General features: G+C 53.8%; 1 protein-coding gene and 1 long non-coding RNA gene across 4 annotated transcripts; one reads left to right on the forward strand and one right to left on the reverse strand.

Moving 5' to 3' along the window:
• Positions 1-1,678: 1,678 nt before the first annotated feature.
• Positions 1,679-10,972, reverse strand: Dll4 (delta like canonical Notch ligand 4). The gene is made up of 11 exons (XM_015480810.2): positions 10,577-10,972; positions 10,197-10,466; positions 9,621-9,678; positions 8,517-8,780; positions 8,057-8,117; positions 7,842-7,972; positions 6,015-6,184; positions 5,620-5,839; positions 3,997-4,699; positions 3,247-3,355; positions 1,679-2,734 (listed from the first exon to the last, which is right to left on the reverse strand). Exons 1-11 carry the CDS (start codon positions 10,640-10,642, stop codon positions 2,729-2,731), a joined length of 2,058 nt encoding a protein of 685 aa, XP_015336296.1. The 5' UTR covers positions 10,643-10,972; the 3' UTR covers positions 1,679-2,728.
• A 126-nt stretch (positions 10,973-11,098) lies between these two features.
• LOC107138212 lies at positions 11,099-15,060 on the forward strand. Of its 3 annotated transcripts, none has more exons than XR_007343979.1 (3): positions 11,099-11,741; positions 11,828-11,987; positions 13,575-15,060. It is a non-coding gene; the product is annotated as an uncharacterized LOC107138212 (long non-coding RNA). The 3 variants fall into 3 exon arrangements; XR_007343978.1 differs by having other exon boundaries at positions 11,099-11,632; XR_001502983.2 differs by having other exon boundaries at positions 11,099-11,987.
• The last annotated feature ends 6,198 nt before the right edge of the window (positions 15,061-21,258 follow it).

The raw sequence follows: 21,258 nt of genomic DNA on the forward strand, positions 1-21,258 counted from the left end.
TGAGAAGGGATTGGATCCTCAGTGACCTTCAGGAAATCCCTAGGAGAGTCAAGCTGTGGCTTGTTTGCACCCCAAGTGTCTGGCCTGGCTTCTGCTGAGGTGAAGTAGCAAAGCCTAGGCTCCAACTTGCAGCCCACACCACATCCATGGTCCTCACTTTGCCCAAGAAGCCAACATGTTGGGAGGTTTTGGTGAGTGAGTTTAGCTAGCAGCCAGCACTCCAAGGCTCTTCTCGTGCAGCCCAGCACAGCCTGGTTGTGTGGACGTGCAGTCCTGCGGGTGTCCTACCTGTCCCCCACATGGGAGCCTCGTCATCTTGCCTTCTGTCCCAGCCCAGTTTCCCCCGCCCCCCAGGGCCCGAGAGCTGCTTTCCTGTTTCATTTTGGGCAGGAAGAGTGAGGTCGTGTTGTTCTTCCCCCTGCTGCCGGCTCAGGCTGTGGGAACAGTTCCCTGAGTGCTTTCCTGTTTGATACCCTGTGTGTGCAGTGAAGGGAATGGGGAGCGATGAGCAAGGCATGAAGCTTGTGCATGCTCCTGAAACTGGCACAAACACCAAGGTCCAGGGTCAGGGGAGGAGAAAAGGGGAGGCAAGTTCACTGTGTATACTTGCACTCCACAAGGAGTGAGGTATTTGGTGGGTCTATTTTGCTTTACTGTGGACAGGCTAAGAGCTGGGAGCATCTGCTCAGCTTTTTATCAATGGCTCATTTTGTCATCATTTGCTCTCCATAGAGTATGTTTGTGGCTGTAAAGAGAGGACTCTGGCACCCTAGGGACTATCCTGTGCCTTAGAGGAAACTGGGCATGGAGTAGACTGGAAACTCCCTCATTAGTGCCTCAGTCAGAGAAACCCAGGCTCCAACTCCTCCCCTCTTTACAGTCTCCAGTAAACTCCAGCAGCTCTGGGCTAACAAGGAAACCAGACCCTCTATTCTCTGTCCACCTGCAAGAAGGACAAACCCAAGGCAAACCCCTCAAAGACCAGAAAAGAGCAGGTACAATCCACATGAAACCTTGCAACAGCAGGTGAAAGGCCCCAGATATCTTCATGGCTCAGAGACCCCATTCTCTGAGAAGAGAATCTTGTTGGATAAAAGAAACACAGGCAGTATATGGTGGTGCATGCCTACGCAGGAGGCTGAAGCAGGAGGATCATAAGTTTGAGGCCAGCCTTGGCAACTTAGCGAGACTTTGTCTTAAATAAAAGGGGCTCGGAATGTGACTCAGTGGTAGAGTGCACCTGGGTCAATACCAAATACCAAAAAGAAAAAAAGAAAGAAAAGGAGATAGAGGGACAGGACAAAGGATCTCCACATAAGCTTTTTCAGGCTTGAGGAAAGAAGGAGAGAGATTCTGGGCAGGGAAAGTATTCCCCAAGGAGTACTGGAAGCATAAAGGAGAAAGTGGGGCATAGCAACCAGCCTCAGAGTCATCAGGCAAGGAAGGCTGGCCCAGAGTGGGGTGAAATGGGTGAGATGCATGCTCCTGTAACTGGCACAAACACCAAGTGACTGGATGGGAACAAGGGGTCTTCATATAACATGTCAAATTCAAGTGTATGCACAGTCCCAGTGGGCACTTGGTGGCAGTATGAGAAAGGGGTGTTAAGAATTCTTTGGGTTGAGAAGGCTGGAGAATTCCCATTCCTACCACAACAAAGACAGGACCCAAGAAGTAATAAATTCCTATACACATCTGTTCCATATTATAAATACACATTATATACAAAATAATGTTATAAAATGTAGAAAGGCCAGTGCTTCTGATTCTTAAATTATCGAAATACTAGATTCCAAAATAAACTACAAAAAAAAAAAATAAAACTCATATTATTGATTTCTGAAGATGGGCTTCGGGGGTGTTCTGGGAGCAGTAATGGGCATGGGCAGAGCCCAGGCTCATGGTTGTAGGAATGGGTTTGAGGCAGGAAGAAGCTCAGGTGACAGCAGCACCTGATTTCTCCCTTGTTGGCATTTCCAACATAACTGCCCTGAGCTCACCAGTGGCACCCCTGGCTGGCAGAAGGGTCAGGCCCTCACCCCATCTGCTCCCAGGGCCAGAAGGTGGTAGAATCTGGGTAAGATTTATCAATGCTCTTGCCCAGTGGGCCTAGGCCAGCAAGAGGCTGGGTGGCATTTCCAGGCAAGGCCCACATGCAGTGCTTAGAGGCATGGGGCAGAAAGTGCTCCTCTTTCTTCTTGTGTTCCTTCACCTGCAGGGCAACCCCTGACAAGAGCTGTACCCAGTGGCTTTCCTGCCCAAAGGAAGACCTGCCCTTACTGGCCCCCTTTCTCCTTTCTGATTTGGGCCCAGTTATCACTTTGGAGCCTGGGCCAAAGGCACTTGGGAAACACAGATGCCAATGGATGCCACAGCAGCTCCGAGCCCCATGGGGCCACTGCCACTCTCTAGAAAACAGGCCAGAGCCCCAGAAAGAGCCCTCTGAAGGCCACTGCTGAAAGAGCAGGCCCAAGTGGCACCTCTCCTCTCCTCTGTTCCCTTGGCTGGCACAGCTGCTAATCTGATGCCAGACAGATACTCAAAGGTATGCAGGGGCGGTGCATCTCTTGGCAAGTTCACAATCTGTCCAGTTCATGCCATCCCCTCCTCCTCCTGAGAGCAGCACGGTGCATATTAAAGACGTCCCATCCAGGATGCAATGTAAACAATGCAGAAGGAAGGTCCAGCTGCTGGGCCAAAGCTGGGGTATTCTGGGTAGGCTTATGCCTTATACCTGTGGAAGGTACAAATGGGGAAATGTGTTACCCTGGGCATAAGCATTTCATCTGGAACTTCCCTGGACCTTCCTGGGAGAAGCCAATGGAGCAGACAGGGAAGATGGGAAGGGAAGACAGTTCCCCTAGGCTTCTACTCCAACAAAAACAGATGCCTGGGAGCTTTCACTCATGAGGTAGTCCAGTGGAGGAATCCAGGGAAGTGAGAAGAGGTCATGAGGCAACCATTCTCACCCATCAGCACCTGGGAAATGGCCAGGTATTGTGGTTTCCCTGCCTAGAACCAACGCAGCAAGAGAGACCAGGCCAAGTGTGCCACCTGACTCCTGTTTCAAACCCTCTTTAGCAACAAGGCCAGCAGAGACCAAAAACCACTGAATGTGGTCTGCCAAGGAGGGGTTCTGATCGACCCTTCAGGAGTGGCTCATGGGGTCAAGAGTGACCAGACCACTTTCCCATCCACACAAAGCGGCGGAGGACAAGCTGGCAGGGAGGCAAGTCTAACACTCACCTCCGTGGCAATGACACATTCGTTCCTCTCTTCTGATATCAAACACACAGACTGGTACATGGAGTCCCTGGGGGAGCATATCGCTGATATTCGACACTCTGGCTTTTCACTGAGGGAACATAAGACCGGGTGAGTGTGAGGGAGAGAAGGAAGGAAAGATAGGGGGAGGGCAGGGGCAATAATCTGGACCCTGTAGAGCGAAAGAGCACTTACACAGGTGGTCCGGGGGGAAGAAATGGGCCAGAGGTACCCAATGGTGGCCTTTTAAGGGGGGCAGTTATCACAGGCTCCTGAGAGCTACAGGACCCCAACCATACCACTAACATCTAGAAAGTCAGCCTAGCTACTAGAGCCACACCATCGAAAATGGAAGTCATAAGAGAAACACTATGGGTCCTAGACATTTGTGAATGAATGAATGAACGAATGAATAAGAGGACTTTCCCTAGCAAAGGACCCCTATAGAATTTTTTTTTTCTTGGTGATAGAGTCTTTGTATGTTGCTAAGAATGATCCCAAACTCATGATGCTCCTGCCTCAGCCTCCCAAGTAGCTGTGATTATACCACTTATATCACTACACCTAGTCTCCTAGCAGAAATCTTGCCATTGGATCCTCCAGTCAGTAACAAAACCCCATTTGTTTAAAAGCAGTCAGGGCCTGGAGCCAGTCTCCCTCCATTACCTAGGAGCCTGGGCAAGACCACCTAGGAGTCCACGACCAGGCCCTGGGCCTTCAAGCGCAACTCACCTGTGTAACCGCAGTGGCACTTTCTCTCCTAAGCTCTTGTCACTGTGGGGATACTTTCCAGGTAAGGTTCCCCGCCCCAGGGGCCCTGGGGCCAGATTATAGTCCAATGTGTGGTTCTGCTGTTTGCCACAGTTGGACTTGTCCATGCCACAATCCACCTCTAATTCCTTCTTCTGGTTTGTGTTCTTGAGCTGGGCAGCAGGGATCAGGTTGTCCTTCTGAAAGTCCGACAAGTTGTTCATGGCCTCCCTGCTGCCATCATCCGGTCGCCGAAGCCGCAGTTGTCGCACAGCCACTGCTACCATGCCCAGCAACACCAGCACCACCACCAGTCCCACACCCAGGGAGACAGCCACCCACGGGAAGCTGGGTGGCAACCCCACAGGGAACTCGCAGCGGCTGCCCACAAAGCCATAAGGGCAGTTGCAGACAAAGTTGTCCAGGGAGAGGCCAGTGTAGCAGGTGGCCCCATTGAAGCAGGGCCCTGAGGCACAGGCATCACTGGGTATCCGCACCTCACAGCGCCTGCCAGAGAAGCCAGCAGGGCAGGTGCACATGAACCCATTCTCCAGGTCATGGCAAGTGCCACCACGGGCACAAGGGCTGCGGGCACAGTCACTGATGTGAATTTCACAGTGGGTGCCTGTAAATCCAGGACGGCAGCGGCACATGCGGCTTGGACCTCTGCTTAGGCACTGGCCCCCTGTGAGAAGACACAGAGCACAAGTCAACAAAAGTCTGGGAATCTCCAGGTGCAGGGGGTGGGGGACCCATCCCAGCAGTGAGTTTAAGCCCTTCCATCTCCATGCACACAACCAACATGGACAGAATCTACTGCAAAGAGAGAACTGTGCAAACACCCAAGAGACCTAGAGTTTGGGGTGAACCTAGTTCTCTATGCCTCAGTGGACTCATATATAAAAATAACTAGCATTTTGTAAAACCTTGGAATAAGACATATATGCTTAGGTTTTAATCTCAGCTGGCTCTCTCTAGCTGGGGATCTGATGCCTGTCACTTTACCTTATCCCTAAGCCTCAGCTATCCCCTCATAGAATACCTCTGAGGATTAGGGAGGAAGGTTCATGAAGTCAAGAGCACCTTATGGTAAGTAGTAACTGCTCAAATAAATTTAATTATCATTGTTTCATTTCATCTTCACAGCCACATCAAAGACAGAGAATAGGAATTATATTTTCCCACTCAGTGGTGAAGAAATTGTGGCTCCAGGAAGTTCTGAGCTGGAGAAAGGGATGTTGGAGGCTTCATGTCCGTCCTCAAAGGAGGCTAGTGATGGATGCTAGTCAGCCCTGCTCTTGGAGGCCTCATCTTTTTTGGTGCCCACATAGAACAGTGTGGCACAAGGCATCTAGAATGTTCAGTACCTTTTTATGTACTGGGGATTGAATCCAGGGGCACTTTACCACTTTACCACTGTACTTATTTATTTTATTTTGAGATAGGGTCTCACTAAGTTGCTGAGGGCCTTGTTAAGTCGGTGACTCCAAACCTGCAATCCTCCTGCCTCTGCCTCACAGTTGCTGGGATTAACGCATGCATCATTGTGCCTGGCTGTTCAGCATCTCCTCACCAGAAGGCTCTTAGCAAGGCAAGTGAACTTACCATTGGCACATGGATTACTGGTGCATCTGTCTACTTTCTTCTCACAGTTGGAGCCAGTGAAATTGGGGGGACATTCACAGGCATAACTGGCCCCTTGATTACGCTCACGGCAGGAGCCTCCATTGAAGCAGGGAGAGTCAGCACAGGTCAAGGTGCTATGTTCACAGTGTAGCCCATAGTAGCCAGGATGACACAGGCAGTGGTAGCCATTTTCCTGGTCCTAGAGAAAAAACATAAAGGGCAAAAGTCACACCCTGGGTGTGTGTGATGGGAGTGCTGGGCTCCAGTTGCCCACAGCGCCTATCCATGACTGCACATCAATTGGCTGCCTAGACTGGAGATGCCTGGATACCACCTGGCTAGACTTCTGTTTCTTATTCTGGCCTGGGCCTCACCTTACAGCTGCCTCCATTGCGACAAGGATTGCTGTCACATTCCTTGAGTTCCAGCTCACAGTCCACACCAGTGTAACCTGGGCGACATGTGCAGGTATAACTCCTCTGGCCACTGTTGGAGCATGTTGCACCGTTCTTGCACGGGGAATGGTGGGTACAATAGTTGAGATCTGCAGAGACAGAAACCAACCAGCTGAGCAAAGCCAGAGATACTCCCACCTCCAGGCTCCTTATAGTGCAAATTCATCCCCATGGTTTGGCCCAAAGAGGCTTCAACTCAGTCTTCCAGGCACAATTATCGTTCCTTCCCTGCCAATGAAATCATGTATGTTGATGCACCTGGAACCAATATGACCAATGCAATCAATCAAGGCTGATAAAACAATTGGATAACTTCCTGCCAGGTAAGCTGATAAACACTTGCAGCCAGAGGAGGGTGAAGATAGGAAGAGGCAGAGGAAAGGAGAGCAAGGCCTTGGGTCAGGGAAGAAGTCACAAAAGGCTCCATGGAGGGCGAGAAGCCAAGAGAAACCTGAAAAGGGGTAAAATTTCAACAGGTGGAAATAGTACAGGGGAGATAAGAACTACCATAGGTAGTGACAAGCATTTTATTTTAATTAAAAAAAAATTTTGCAGTTGTAGATGGACAGCATGCCTTTATTTTATGTATTTATTTTTATGTGGTGCTAAAGATCAAAACCCAGTGTCTTACACATGCTAGGCAAGTGCTCTGCCACTGAGCTATAGCCTCAGCCCCAATGATCAAGCATTTTTTAAAGGAGGAGGTGTTAAAAGGGTATTTTGAATTGTAAGTATTTGTTTTCTTATTGGGGAAGGGTAGGGAGGGAGAACCAGACAGAGCAAATATAGAAACTGTGAGGGCTGTGTTTGCATATGATGAGTATATGATTGTGTCATCTGGGATCAAATGTGGACAGAGGAGAGAGAATGAGTAGGAACCAGGTGTGTGTATGTTGGCGTTGGGGGAATGGAGAGGAGAGGAATACACACACATACAAACACAATACAGTACAGGGACCTAATTTCGCTCCCTTGTCAATAGCAAGTCAGGGCCCAGGCAAGTTCTTTAAGCCTGGAAAATCCCTCCCCACTCTAACCAGTCTTATATAGTGTCTCTGAGGCAGCAAAGGTGTTTCTGGCACACCAAAGGACTCTGAAAATGGGAGGCACATGCTCTAGCTGGCTACTAGGATGTAGAAAGAAAGACCTTTCCCCAAAGTCGGGGCTCAAAGATTCATGTACAGTCAGAAGAATGACTAGCCCCAAATGCCAAGCAGAGACTGCATGGGCTGAAGCAGCTGCCTGGCAGGTGCCACGGGGGGAGAAGGAGAGGTTGTTTGTGCCCACACTGAAAAGTCAGTTGGATGTCACTCCCTCCACCCAGAGGCCCACCTCAGCCACAGCCCTGAGCGGCTGGTGGGCACACCCCACCAGACAGCTGTTTAGGGGAGAGCTGCTCAAACAGCCTTGCAAGGTAAGCAAACATTCAGAGGGTTAATAGGTAACTACAAGGCAGAAAGAGGAACTGAGCCTGGCATCTCTTTCCCTTTGGCTTTGCTAGAATTTATGAGTGCAACTTCCAGGCTGCCAATCTGTCACCCTCCTGGCTTCTTTAACCACCAGGTTTCTCTAGCACCTGGGGAAGGACCCACAAACTTATTTAAGGCTAGTTGTAAAGATTCTTTAAAAAGTCCCAAGGTCCTTGAAGGACAATGGCAAAGCCAAGTTAGCAGCTGCCATGGAAGAAGGGTCCAGACACTGTGTCTCATTTCCAGTCCCTGCCTCATCTCTCCCTCCCTGACTCACCTTGGTCACAGAACAGTCCTCCCCAACCTTCGTCACAGGTACACTGCCAGGGGATGCTGCAGGTGCCGTGGTGACAGCCATTGTGGGGGATACATTCATTGCACAGACGACCCTGCCAACCTGGGCGACAGCTGTGGGACAAAAGGAGGCTGAGAATGAGATAAGAGGCCTGGCCAAGGCAGGGTTCCCTGCCCCACTTCCTGTCCCTTACTCACAGGCACTCAGCTGGCTTGCTGCAGTAGCCGTTCTGTTCATGGCAGCCAGATAGACAGATAGCTAACGAAAGAAGACAGGGCTTGATGAGGATGGAGTACCAAGGATGCTGACACTCCAGGCCTGGGGGTACCCCTGCTATCCTGGGCTCACTTCCCCATCTCAGCCTCCCAGAGAAGCCATGTCTTCTCAAAGGGAAACAATGACACAGGGAAAAAGAATCCATGCTGGATGGAATTCAATATGGGGATTCTTTGTGGGCTTTGGCATGATGGGGAGGAGGATTAGGAAGAGAGAAGAGGTCTGAGCACAAGCCCTGCTCAGCATCCGGAGGTGGCCCTGAGGCCTAGCTAGTAGGTAGCCCAGGCTTGTTCTGTGAGGGAGATAGGCAGAAGCCAAGAAAAGTTCACCATGCTTGCTGGGGGACCTCCCGTATGCACTTATAGGGGCTTGGCTGCTTACGCTGATCACAGTACTCCCCAGTCCAACCGGGCAAGCAGGATAGGCTGCCATCTGGCTGGCACACATAGTGGCCGAAGTGGTCATCGCGCTTCTTGCATAGGCGAGAGCAGTTTTCTCCATAGTAGTTGTCACTGCAGATGACCCGGTAAGAGTAGCGCAGCCTTGTCAGGGTGCTGTTTTGCTCATATGGTAACCAGTTCTGACCCACAGCTAGGGAACCATGGATGGCAATATTGCTGATGAGTGCATCTGGTGGCAAGGCCTCTGAAAGGACAGAGGGTCAGGTCAAGGTAAGGCAGCCTGTCCCAAGAGTGCAGGTAACTTACTGGCCAGTGCCCCTCTCCCCAGTTGTGATTATAATGGTCAGCCAACAAATCAGCCTAGTTGACCATATGACCCCCACTTGCCAGCAAGCACAGGCCAGAGGGACCCTGAGACACAAGTCCTACTGTTCAGCTGCTCTATGTGTATGCATGTGCAGGGGACCTGATATCATTCAAAAAGGGGACAATAGAAGGATGTTAGGATATCCCAGTGTTCTAGAGGCAGATAGGGAGGAAAAAGAGGAAAAGCAGACAGAGTGGAAAAAACGGGAGGGAAAAAAAGAAAGAAAAAGAAAAGCTTCCCAGGGCAAGAAGGACTGGGAGCAGGGGGGTCCTTTGGTATCCATTCAAGGGTTCTGCCCCCAGAGGTAGGTAATGGTTTTCTTTTTCCTTTTCAAAGTGAGAATTGTTGTGCTGCTGAAATATCCTTTTCCTCTGTGTCAGAACAACATCCCAAAGCCATTATTCCCTTTCCAAAGGAGCGGAATTCACGAAAGGTGTAAAATACAGGAAGGGGCCCGTCAGCGGTGCTGGCAGCTTCAGCCTTTCTCACCGCCGTGCTCCCCGCGTTCCCACGCCAAAAATAACCCTCAGGAAACGCAATTGTGCTCTGAGTCCAGGCAGCAAGCGGAATCCGAGCGTCCAGCGCGGCGCGCAGCTCCAAGCCAAGCTAAGCGTCCTGCCCCCCACTCCCAACCCCGCACTTCCCCCGCCTATAACAGGTTAACTCTTTCGGCGCTGTGCGGTGTCGCCCCCCTGTGGCTGAAGAAGAGCTACTCACCTGGTCGCAGGTCGTCTCCTGGCGTGTGCCAAGCTTCTATGATGAGTGAGAAGGTACCCTGGGAAGCGAAAGGGGGTGGGGGACCGAGAGAGAGAGAGTGAGATGAGCAGGGCGAGAGAGAAGGGGGTGCCTTGTGGCAGCCGATTTAATTAATCTAATTGCAGGATACAGTTACTGCGCCCGGGTCAACATAACGGGTCTGCCCACAGTGTAGTGCAGAAGCTGGGAAAACGAGAAGAGAACCCAAGAGTAGGGGGAGGGATGAAGGATGGAGGAGTGTAAGTGAAAGCCATGTGTGTAGGGGATGATTTCTGCTAAGCCAGAGTGGTAGATAATGCAAACAGTGTCCCAAGAGCTTGGGGGGGGGGGAGCGTAAAACTGGGAAGGCGGAGACTGGTGAGAGCCTTCTCCATGGATGAGATCCCAGGAGAGAATCGAAAAGAATGGGCCAGGAGAGAATGCGTCCCTGGGCGTTTTTGAGGAAGCGGGGAGGAATTCTAGGGAGAGGGCTTTGGTCCCAGGGCACTCCCTCCTTTCGGCTTCCGTGACCTCCCAATGCACCCGGGCTGTGCTCACCGGCCAGGTGAAATTGAAGGGCAGTTGGAGAGGATTTCGGCCCCCGCCGCTACTGTCATCCTTGACCGCGAAGGAGTTGGTGCCCAATACCGGCGTGGAGACGCTGCCGAAGGTGCAGGGCCCGGGAGAGACGACAGCTTGGTAATGCTTAAGGCAGACGCGGAAGAAAGTCCGGCAACCGGGCTCACACGGCCGCCCACTGGCCAATAAGCCGCGCTCGTTGGCGAACTCCTGCAGCTGCAGCTGGAAGACGCCTGCGCCCGCCGCGCGCTATTGCACAGGGACCGAGGGAAGGAGGGAGGGGAGCGGTCAGCTCAGCGGGCGCCGGGACTCAGGCCCGGAGCGTGGCGGGAGGGGGCGGAGAGGGCGCGGGACGTTACCTGCTGCCAAAGTGCCACCAGCAGCAGTAGCGCCCAGCCAAAGGCGCTCCTAACCGCGGCTGCCATCCCCTGGGGCGTCGCTTTCTCCACTCGCCGGCCCTGAACCTGGTTCTGTTGGGGATGCCGCTTTCCCGCGCGTCCTCCAGCCAACAGGATTCCTGAAAAAACTGGCTTCTCTCGGTATGCTGTTCCCTTGTCGCCCTCTCCCTAGCTCCGTTGCAGCTGCCTCGATAGGTAATCCAGGTGAGGGCGACTGGGCGGCGGCAGTGATAAGGACGTGTCCTCGAGATAATCCTAGGGCTGCAAGTGGGCTGATGCCGAGGTACACTGCACCGAAGCGGCTTGAGCTTCGGCTCTCGGCCTCGTGTTCCTGGCCTGCGCACAGCGCCGCTACTGAAACCTGCGAGCTCCGGAGCCTTCCTTATATATATTGGCTCCTCTGCTCGCCGCCTGTCACTCAGACAGACTCATGGTCACTCTCCCCTCCCCTTCGGGCTTCTAGCCGCTACAGTCCCAGCACCGACCGGAGGGGGCCTCCGCCCCCGCTACCCCCTCACCCCAGCTAGCCAGTCGCGCGCAAGTCCCCGCCCCTTGGTTCCTCTCTGAAACACTGGGCCCCCACCCCCCAGCTCTGCGCGTGCCGAGATGATCGCCTGGCTAAGGGCTGAGACCCTGGCTGCCGGAGGATAGGAGGGTGGCGGAGGGAAACAGAGGGGGGTCAGCGGGTGGTTCCCGGATGGTCCAGGAGGCGGAGACACTAGGGAGTCCCCGTAGGCGGTGCCTCGGCGGCGGGCGTTATTTACCTGCAGTCTTGGAGCAGGTAAAAAGAACTTAAGCCCAGAAAGCGAAAACCAGAACCGGAGGACCTCTATTTCCTTCTTTTTTTTCCCGGAGCTTCGAGAGTCCTCGCCTCATCGGCCTCCAACCTATCAGCGCCCACCCACCTAGCGTCCCCTGCTCAGCCGAGAAGCCAACGCACGCATTAACCTCCCAGTGACCACTCGGAGCAAGGCGAGGAGCCAAGCGTCTAAGATTCTGGTCTTCCAAGTATACCTGGTGGGCGTCTCCCTCTCTAGCTGCGGGGGCGTGCCCAGCGCGTGCCTACTCACTTCTGACCCCAGCCTGGGCTTGGCTGGTGCCAGTGCCCAGACACTTGGTCCCCGAGGTGGGGGAAGGTGGGGCGTGGTCCCCGAGGTAGGAGGGGGGCGCGTCCTCAGCTGTATGCTAATGAGGTTCTGACTCCTCCTTCAGGGCCTCCCTCACCTGGGTCCAGCTTCAGCTCCATCGCCTATTGCCCACCCTGTCCCCCCACTCCAGCAACCCCAAGCCCCCGCCCGCGTCCTGTAGCTCCGCTGGGGCAGGGAGGAACTCTCCTGACTCCAGAGTTGACTCGGGCCACTGGAGAGTCAAGGTGAGGGACTGAGACCAGGCAGGCCCGAGTACTCTCCTTCATAGGGCAGGATGTGAGGTGGAACTGGAGTCGCACCGAGTTGTTTGAGTTTGGGGCGGCTTCACTCGTCTCGCCCGCGCGACTCTCCCGGGTGGCCTCACTTCGAGAGGCAGCGGCGCAGCTGCTTTCCCGGAACCCGGCGTGATCCCTGGAGGCCGCAGACCGCGAGGGCCAGCTTCTCCCAGTCTCGAGGGTGCCCGGGAGGTCTCTCTCTCTTTGCGACGCTGAGGGCGGCGGGGGCCCTGTGGCTTCAGCTGTCAGCCCGCCGGCGCAGTGATGGCTGTCGCCGAACGATAAGATCAGTGCGGGGGGAGCGGGGACGCGTCGCGGGCCCGGGGGAGGCCGCAGGCAGGGAGGGGGGCGCGGCGCGGAGCCCAACAGCTGCCAATGCCAAGCATGGTCTGATTTTTTGACTCGGGTGGTGGTGGTGGAGGATTGGGGGGCGGGAGGATGAGATACAAGAGGTTGGGAGCGTGGGTTGGGGGAGGGGCGAGGTGAGGCGACGGGCTCCGGGGTCCCCCACGCACGGCCACCCCTCCCAGCCACCATCTGGCGCGAGCGGGTTGGCGTGGGGAACCGAGGTGGGGCGGGGGCCGGCAGATGGGCCCAGGCTGCTCCGAGAGTTAATGTAGGTTATGGGCAGGCGGAGTCCCAGGCCCGAGGGAGGGGGAGCCCAGAGTGTGCCTCCCGGCAATCCTGGCAAGTGGGCTTCCAGATCCTCTCTCCGTGAATACTCTATGGCTCTCTAGACCTGCCTAGGATGCCAGAAGGTGCTCCTCGCTCTTCTCTGAGCTGGCATCCAGCCCCACCTAGCTCTGTCCGCTTCCATTCCTAAATCCTGGCCTGGGAGTTCATAAAAACATGATCCTTTTTTTGGATGTGGCACTTCCCTGACCCTCAAGAGAGACATCCATTTCCCCAGGAGGCATCTCTATCAATACTGGCAGATCTGGAACTTTCTCTATCCTCTTATACACCTGGACTAACATCCCCAAAACGTTTTGCCCATGGTCAAGGACCAAACAAAAGTTGGGATCACTGCAAGGGATTCTAGTGTTCTAGATAGTCTCTGAACCTGGAGGAAAACAGTAAATTTTCCTCCTTACCAGAAACACCTGTTTGCATGGGGCGCTGTCCAAAAGCTCACTACCTGGCCAGGACCCCATCCTTATCCCTGAGTACCTACTATTACTCCATTTTGCTGGGGTAGAATTTTGCCCAAATTGCTGAGCCGGAAAGGGTAATGCTGCAGGCAGGGAATCCAAGTGAACGGGCCTGAATGTTTCTGAACAGACACCCCAATTCTGGAACACCTCACTTCCACACTCCAGCGGAAGGATGAAATTTGCATTCTTGGGGCTCAAAAAAAGAGTAGGAAGCAGGGAAGCGATAAAGAGGCCGCAGATCACTTGGATTGGGGACTCTTCGTCAGAGTCTACAGATCCTATGACTGATGTAGACGCTTGACCACGCCCTGGAGAGTGGACTTCGACTTGGTTCAGACCAACCTGGGCTCCCACTAACTGCGAGTCTTTCTCGGATCCACAGTTCCTCAATCTCGACCCTGCCCAGCGTCGGAAGCCAGACCAGGGTGGAAGCCTGACTTCACACTGAGGACCACAGCCCCCGCCCCAAGAGGTCTTCTACTTTGCGGTCCTTTCAGCTTGGCTATTGTGCTACCACTACACATCATTCCCGCAGCAGGCAGAACTAGCACCTGGAGCCAGGAAACACCAAGGTTGCCTTCCGCAGTGCACTCAGACTGACCCCGGGTCACTGGAGTACGTCCGGAGCCGGAGCCGTAAGTCTCTGCACTTCTTCCCAGCTGTGTGGCCTACAAGCCTTGCGCAGAGTCGTGGGCGCAGCTCCGAGTTCTCTAGTAGTTTTACCCCTCATCCCACCTCCTCCATTCCTCCCAGGGGACAGCGCTCTCGACCCGGCACACTGCAAAAGGGTAGAAACACAGTGGGGTCCCTGCCACAGAGCCCGATGGGCAGGTTGGGGGCGGGGAAGCAGGCCTGGCTGGGGCGGAGCGCTTAAGCCTTGAGGGGCGCTGCTGTGGTGGATGCGGAGAAGGGGCCACGTGCAGGGAGCGGCGGCCCGAGAGCTGCACAGAAGGCGGGGAGATTTGCAAACTGTTGCTGCCACATGGCTGCTCCATTCGATCCATTCACATTGAAATGAGGCCGGCGCGTGCCTCATCTGCCACAGGGCGCTGCCACGCGTCAGCCCGACCCGCCGCGTGCCAACTGGGGCAGTGGGGCTGGCAAAGTCTGCCAGCCGTGGGGGCTCAGCCCAGGCCCTACAGCCAGGAGGGGGTAGGGGAAGGGCGTCGAGCTACCCTAGCCACTCAGGCGCCACTGATTCTCGGACCTTGGCCCTGCAATTGCGATTGAGCCGGCAGAAAGGACTAGGACGGACGGTTTCAAAAGGGGGCCAGGATCGATGCCGCCGCTCCCCGCAGATGCGCCCCGGCAGCGCTACTCTCCATCTGCCGCTGCTCGCACCTGCCGGTCAATAAATCGATTTTACAATTTAATGCAGCAGCTTCCCGCCCGCCTGGGACAGATGCCGCCGCAGAACCACCTCCGCCTTCGCCCCTCCCCTCGAGGGGCGCCAGCGGTTAAGGACTGGATTCCCGCTCAGCTGGCAGCGCCCTGCGGGGCTTAGTGCACCTCTCTTGGGAGCCCCTACAAGGAACTGCCCGCTCCGGGTTTTTCCCGCGGACAGAGTGGGTTCCCCATAGGTCAGGCCTGAAGCTGGCCAAGGAGACCAAATGATGACTTGGCCGTGGCCTCGCTTGGGAAGGGGGGGCGGTTCAAGGAAGGAACAGGATGCAGTGACTGAAGATAAAATGTGAGGGCCCCTGTGAGAAGGAAGGGGAGGGCCTTGGGCACTGAGGGACACTGAGTTCTGAAGAATTTTAAGGGGGCTGAGCTGGGTGGAACACTGAGGTGGGATGAGGGTTCTGCCCACCCTTTCTTGTCAGTCTGGTAAATAAACATGATAGGGACTTGGCTCCCAGCACTTCCTAGCCATGTGTTCTTGGTCTTGTAATTACCTCAACCCAAACCTTAGTTTTCTAATCTGTGCAATGGAGATAATACTAGTGATCTGGGAGAGTGACCAAGGGACTATATCAGATTACCCATTTGCAAGGCCTAATAAATAATAATTTTCACCTTTCCCTCAGGTGACATGCAGCCAGCCAAGGGCAGACTTGGATTAGAGGGGTAATCTCTGACAGCAAATGAATTCCAGGGAGAAGGGGAAGAAAGAGGAGAGTCCAAGACAAACATTCATAGGGGATGAGACACAAGGAGCAAAGGGTAGGGGTAGAAAGAGAGAGGAAAGTGTGAAAAGGTCAACCATTTGAGGACCTTTCACGGGAAGAGGGTGTGACAAAGTTCTTGACTGGAGGGAGGAGACTGGAGTTTTGAGAATGGGTTTGGAGAAGATGTGAAATGTAAAACGATTGCCTGTGCCCTTAGCCTTCTAGAGATGACTCTCCCCCAAGGTCAAGAGTAAGTCTCAAGTTGGTACCTCTCCTCCTGGAGGCTGGTATTTCAGAGCAATGGCCATGAAGAGAAGAAGAGGCTGCTTCTGAATTGTCCTGATCTTTGAGGCTACTGTCAGCCTTCCCTGTGTCACCAAGAGAGAATACTAACTGGGCTAGACTGTCCACTGGCTGATGGCTCAAGACCCATGACCCAGATATGCCAAATAAAGGATGTCCAAGTAGGTGGGACCACTGGACATGAGTCAGAGTGGTATTCTGGCTTCTCCTGAGACCAGGAGTGCCTCCCATTGCCTCTCTTCCAGACACCCAGGAGCCTGGGGGGCCTAGGCTAGTTCCATGTCTCCTGGGCTTTCTCTAAAGACTCAGTATGGGTGGTATCTGGAACTCAGGTAACTGGTGCAGACCAGCTGTCTCCTCCATAAGAATGGCTTTGGTCTGCAGAGATAGTAGGAGCAAGAGAGAAGCTGAGGGTCCTGAAACCTTCTTTTTACTGTGACTCATGGTGGGTAGGAAGCTCTCCCCAGGTCTCCTGGGCACTGGCCTGGAGGAGAGAAGGGGAGAGAGGCGGGGCAGTGGAAAGACTTGGCAGCTACAGAGGCTGAGATAGGCCTGGCTGCAAGGGCTTGCTTGATGGTGACCCAGCAGCTGCCCCAGCTTCATCTGCCAAACCCAGGGGATGCCTGGAAAGCTGGGGCCAGGAGCCACGAGCGGGTATTTCCAGCCATGGAGGAGGCTGGGGTTTATGGCAGCCTTCACAGCAACTTTCCCAGAGCCCCTGGCTTCCCCTTCCCTACTCCTTCCTGTCCCCACCCTAGCCAGTGAGCAGGGAGGCTGGGGGGTGGCAGGGAGTGTCGGGGGAGAAGGTTCAGTCCTCTGTGTAGAGACCCCCCAGGCTAGAGTCCTTGCCTCAGCCAGTCCTTGCCTCCTGACTGGATTCCTAAAGGCTCGGAAGACTCAGAAGGGACTTACAGGGTGGGAGAAGAGAGGGCAAAGGGGAAAGGTGCTCCTGGGATTCACTGGGCCAAGAGAACCTGTGCTGAAGGACACAGCAGAGTGGGGGAGCAGAATCTGAGTTTGAATCAGCCACTTCTTGGAACAACTTCCCTATCCTGAGGTTTTTCCTCCCTAGAGAGGCTTTCTTACCTGCCCATTGCCTGCCCTGGTCAGGCCAACCTTCATGGTCTTTTCCCCTACCCCCTCCCCAGCATACAGGTCCCCCATCCCTGCAACCTCTTTGTGACCTTTACTGGGTGGGAAGCCTTCCTATCTTCTGCTCAACCCTGGCTCCTCTCTTCTGCCTCTGGTCCTCTGTGAGTGAAGACCCATCCTCATCTCCACCCCTTGGAGTCCCTGATCCTTGTGTGCCCTCCCCCTTCCCTTGCTGAGGGACAACTCATCTCCTGGAAGCAACTCTGACCTCTCTTCATTTGCCCACAAAACCTCTGATCTTTGATCTCTGATCCCAGCTGCCACCCAGGCCTTGAAGGAAGCCACGAAGACATGGGGGATGGGACGACACCTCTGGCTCTCTCCAGCAGCTGGAACCTGGGAATGGGGCTTACTCAGACTAGCCTTAGTCCCCAGCAGTCTCCCTGGAAGGAAGGGTTAGGCCTGAACCAGGAAGTACTGTTTCAAATACTCTCATACACAGAGAAAGAAACCGGGGAAAGGAACTGGGGACAGGTGCCAACTCTGTGAACAGCTGCTTGAGCACACAGGTCACTGATCTTGGAGAAGGCTAAGGAGGAATCTGACTGCCATGGTCAAGTAGGTGATGGGTCTTAAGCTGAAACTAATGACTGGCCGTCTCTATCTCCTACCATGGTCAGAATGAGAGGAAACTGGCTTAAATGGTTGCAGGAAGGATTTAGGTTAGACATATGGGAGAACTTCCTGTGACAGAGTGTCTACACTGTGTGTCCCAGTTGTTAATCCAAGTTGAACTCTCCCCTGGAGTTGATGAGAATTGCATGCTGATGCTTGCTAATGAATAACTTGTCTTCCTTGTGATTAGCAGAGAACCTCCAACCCAGAGAATTCTGGTGTCTAGACTGTCCACAGGAAGAAATCCACAGAGGTCTGAAGGCACCAAGAGCTGGGTTCCTTCTTTGTCCCAAAGAGTTTAGGCCACTATGAGCCCATGTAACATTGCCTCTCTTGCATCCAGACCTCTGAATGCCACTCTCAGAAAACCAAGCCTGATGGAGTTGTCCAGACACCTGAACTTTGCAGCAAAGGGACAGACTTTGAAGTCTCAGAATTTGAGGTCTGAGAGCTCATAGGCAATTCCAGAGTAATAGCATATAGGATCTACAGCATCAGGATTTCATTAACAGCTTGAGTAAACTCTGTACATTTAGAAGTAGACAAGCTTCAGCGGGGTGTGGTGGTGCACACCTGTAATACCAGCTGCTGGGGAGGCTAAGGCAGGAGGATCAAAGGTTGGAGGCCAGCCTGGGCTACTTATGGGAGCCAATCTCAAAGTAAAAAAATAAAAAGGGCTAAAGGGCTGGGGGATGTGGCTCAGTGATTAAATGCCTCTGGGTTAAACCTTGATACCAAAACAAAACCAAACAAAAACAAAACAAAAACCATGCTACCAAGGGCTAGGGTTGAAACTCAGTGGTAGAGTGTGTACTCAGCAGGTACAAGGTCCTAGCTTTGATCCCCAGAACCACAAAACAAAACCCACCCCCCACACACACAAAAACTTCTACAATAGAAAAGAAGACAAGTAAAGTGCATGTTCTGTTCCATCTGGGGCATGGAGCTATAGAACCCATGGTCAGTCTTCCTGGGGCCTGTGTGTGTATGCACACACATTCATGTGCAACACACATGTACTCACAGTTTGGATCCAATAGCCATTCAGTTTCAGATGAGGTCTACCATGTGCCTTGCACTGTGTTCTGTTTAGTGAGGCCACTGAGGGACATATGATTTAGTTTGTATTGTCCATGGGATATGGAGATTAAGACTGAGGCATATGAGCCAGGCACAGTGGCGCAAGCCGGTAATCCTAGCTGATCAGGGGGACTGAGGCAGAAGGATCATGAGTTCAAAGCCAGCCTCAGCAACAGCAAGGTGCTAAGCAACTCAGTGAGACCCTGTTTCTAAGTAAAATACAAAATAGTGCTGGCAGTGTGGCTCAGTGTTTGACTTCAATCCCCAGTAATCTCCCCCCAAAAAACAAACAAACAAACAAAAAGATTGAGGCACATGAAAAGGAGTGTGACAGTATGCAGAATCAGTATTCAGAGAGGGACTGGGGCCCCAAGGGTCACAGAAGGCTTCATGGGGGAGAAGGGAAAAAGAGCAGAACCTAGATAAAGAAGAGGGCATTCCTGGCAGGGAGCATGGAGAGATCATGGTGCAAATGAAGTAGGTACATCTCCCAGGGCAGAGTCTTCACATGCACAGGGTTAGATGTGAGTTAGGTAACTAGGGTATGGAAGTCTACCATGAATTCAGCAGATGAATTTGGACTTGACTGAGGCATTAGGGAGCCTGTGGCTCTTGAGCAGGAGAGGGTACACAGCAACCATCTGGCAGTGGCACACAGAGTAATCTGGGACAGGGAGGCACAGAGAGAAGACCAGAGGCAGTGAAGAATCTTTCTGCACTTGTGGCTGGTGTCCAAGTATGCACTGATGCCCAGGTCTTGGCCCTGAGCTGGCAGCTTCCACGAGTAGATGGCTGGGTACCTGAGAATGCCAGAGTCTTGATGACCTGCTGGGACAGGCCCCATACTTTCCTTGTGTTGGCAGCTGCTCCCTCCTTTAACCCCCTACTTTCCAGTAGACCCTTGCAAATATGAGAGTAACATCAGACTTTCCCAGCTCCTGTACTGTGAGTGGGGGGAGCTTAGATCATGTCACTCTGCTGGCCAGCTCTCCCCAGCTCCCCCTGTATCCCTCAGAGGCCTGAGGCCCTGTCTGGCAGCCCAGGCAGAGCAGAAAGTATTGGATCAGGCCAGGAATTCACAAAGGGAGTTCAGGGGTATCTTGGGGGGCCCAATGTCTAGAAACTTCTAAATATAAGCTCAAGGTGAGCAAACTCTCAAGGGCATGTAGATCAATTCTATATAACTAACTATATAATTCTATATAAACTCCTCCAGGAATAGAATTCTCATCTCCTCCCTAAACTGCCCCATAATCTTTAGATGGTTCTGATCATAGAAAATGCATGCTCTTGTTTTGAGTCTTGTTGTGGTCAGTGTGTGCTAATGGTCTAGACATCAGTGAGGCTTCTGGAATAGCACTGTCAGAGGAAGGGTCCATAGTCAGAGGAAGGGTCTGGGATCGTTCTGCTTGGTCCCTGGTCCTGCCTGCTGCACCTGCTTGGCACCCAGGGCCAGGGCAGTTTAAGCGTGAGAAATGCTGATCCATTTCCAGCTTGGTCAGGGGTGGGGCAGCCAGGGTGAGGCTGCCCAGGTCAGCCCTTCTCAGCCTCATGGGGAAGGCCAGGCTCAGGTCAGCCTGTCTCATGGACCAACCCTCCCCAGGCTGAGATCATCGCCCTCCATGGCAGCCCCCACCCCCAGCTGAGCTCACTGCCCTGGCCTGCTGGGGGACATTGTTGTCCCTCGGGCCCCTCCCCAGGCTCAATGAGCTGTTTGTTGGCATGTCCGGAGAGGGTAAGGGAGGGCGGGAACAGGGCGCCCGCACACAATGGGGATTCCGTCCATTCTGAGGTGGCTGCGGGAACCAGGCTGACTTTGTCCTGCGGACCCTCATTCCCACCATTTAGTGGAGCCGGAACTTTAGGCGGAAGGCCCCGTATAAGAACAACAATGTCGTCACCCTGTCTGTGGGGGAGGGCGCTACAAGGCAGACCTCCTAGGGATCCAAGAGAACCACAGCCTGGGTGTTTATAGCCCAAGACACATTTGGGATAGATAGGTCCCCGGTGCAGAGGCTGTGCCTCAAATCAGAGGCAGGCAGATGGTGCCCCCTCACCTGCCCTGCCAGCCCACCTGCACCCTGCAGCAAGGGTGGAAGTGGGCTCCCTGGCATCCCCAGCTGTGCTCAGCTCCTGCAAAAGCTACGAAGGTACAGAAAGGGCACATGCATCCTTGTTGGGTGGTGTGCAATAGAAAGGCTGAGTTGGGTGCAGTCTGACCCGTAGGACTTTGCCAGGATCAGGCCTGTTTCTGGGCCTCTATCCATGCCAGCTTGCCCCTTCGGAAATGGCGCTGGCTACTCAGACAACAAGTGTTTATTTTCCAGCGGGGGGGACAGGACGTCACAGCGTTTCCCTCCTGCCTGGTGCTGCAGTGGTTCTCACAGTCTGGGCAATGGTGACATCACCGGCCTTTCCTCCTCAGCCCTGGCCTCCTTGCCTCCTCCTCCTCACTGTGCACTCTGGCCAGGCCACAGGGTTCTGAAGCTCCTGCTTCCGGAGTGGGCACTTCTGAGTGGGCACTCATGGAGGGTGTGGGAGCTGTGAACTGGACCAGCCCCTCTTCACTCATTGCTCCAGGCCTGCAGGCCAAGCCCAGGGATAGCCCCTCTGTGCTCACTCCTGCCAGAGCAGTTCATGTCCCACTCAGGGCATGCTCCCAGAATGATGCTGGCCCTTTAAGGGTCTTGGGAAGCCAGAACAACAGGAAATCCAAACGGCCTCATTAGGCAGCTCGGAGCTCAGCACAGTAATTAGTGCCCTGAAAACAAAACAAGGAAAAGCAGGTGGTGGTGCCCCCCCCCCCAG

Source organism: Marmota marmota, unplaced genomic scaffold (genome assembly GCF_001458135.2).
Source record: "Marmota marmota marmota unplaced genomic scaffold, marMar, whole genome shotgun sequence".
NCBI lineage: Eukaryota > Metazoa > Chordata > Mammalia > Rodentia > Sciuridae > Marmota > Marmota marmota.

Bases quoted from the DNA above. Each gene is read 5' to 3' on its own strand.
- Dll4 (XM_015480810.2), bottom strand. From the start codon at position 10,642: ATGGCAGCCGCGGTTAGGAGCGCCTTTGGCTGGGCGCTACTGCTGCTG. The intron at 10,467-10,576 runs GTAACGTCCCGC...CCTGTGCAATAG, and splicing joins TGGTGGCACTTTGGCAGCAG to CGCGCGGCGGGCGCAGGCGT. The intron at 8,118-8,516 runs GTAAGCAGCCAA...TTCTTTCGTTAG, and splicing joins TGGGGAGTACTGTGATCAGC to CTATCTGTCTATCTGGCTGC.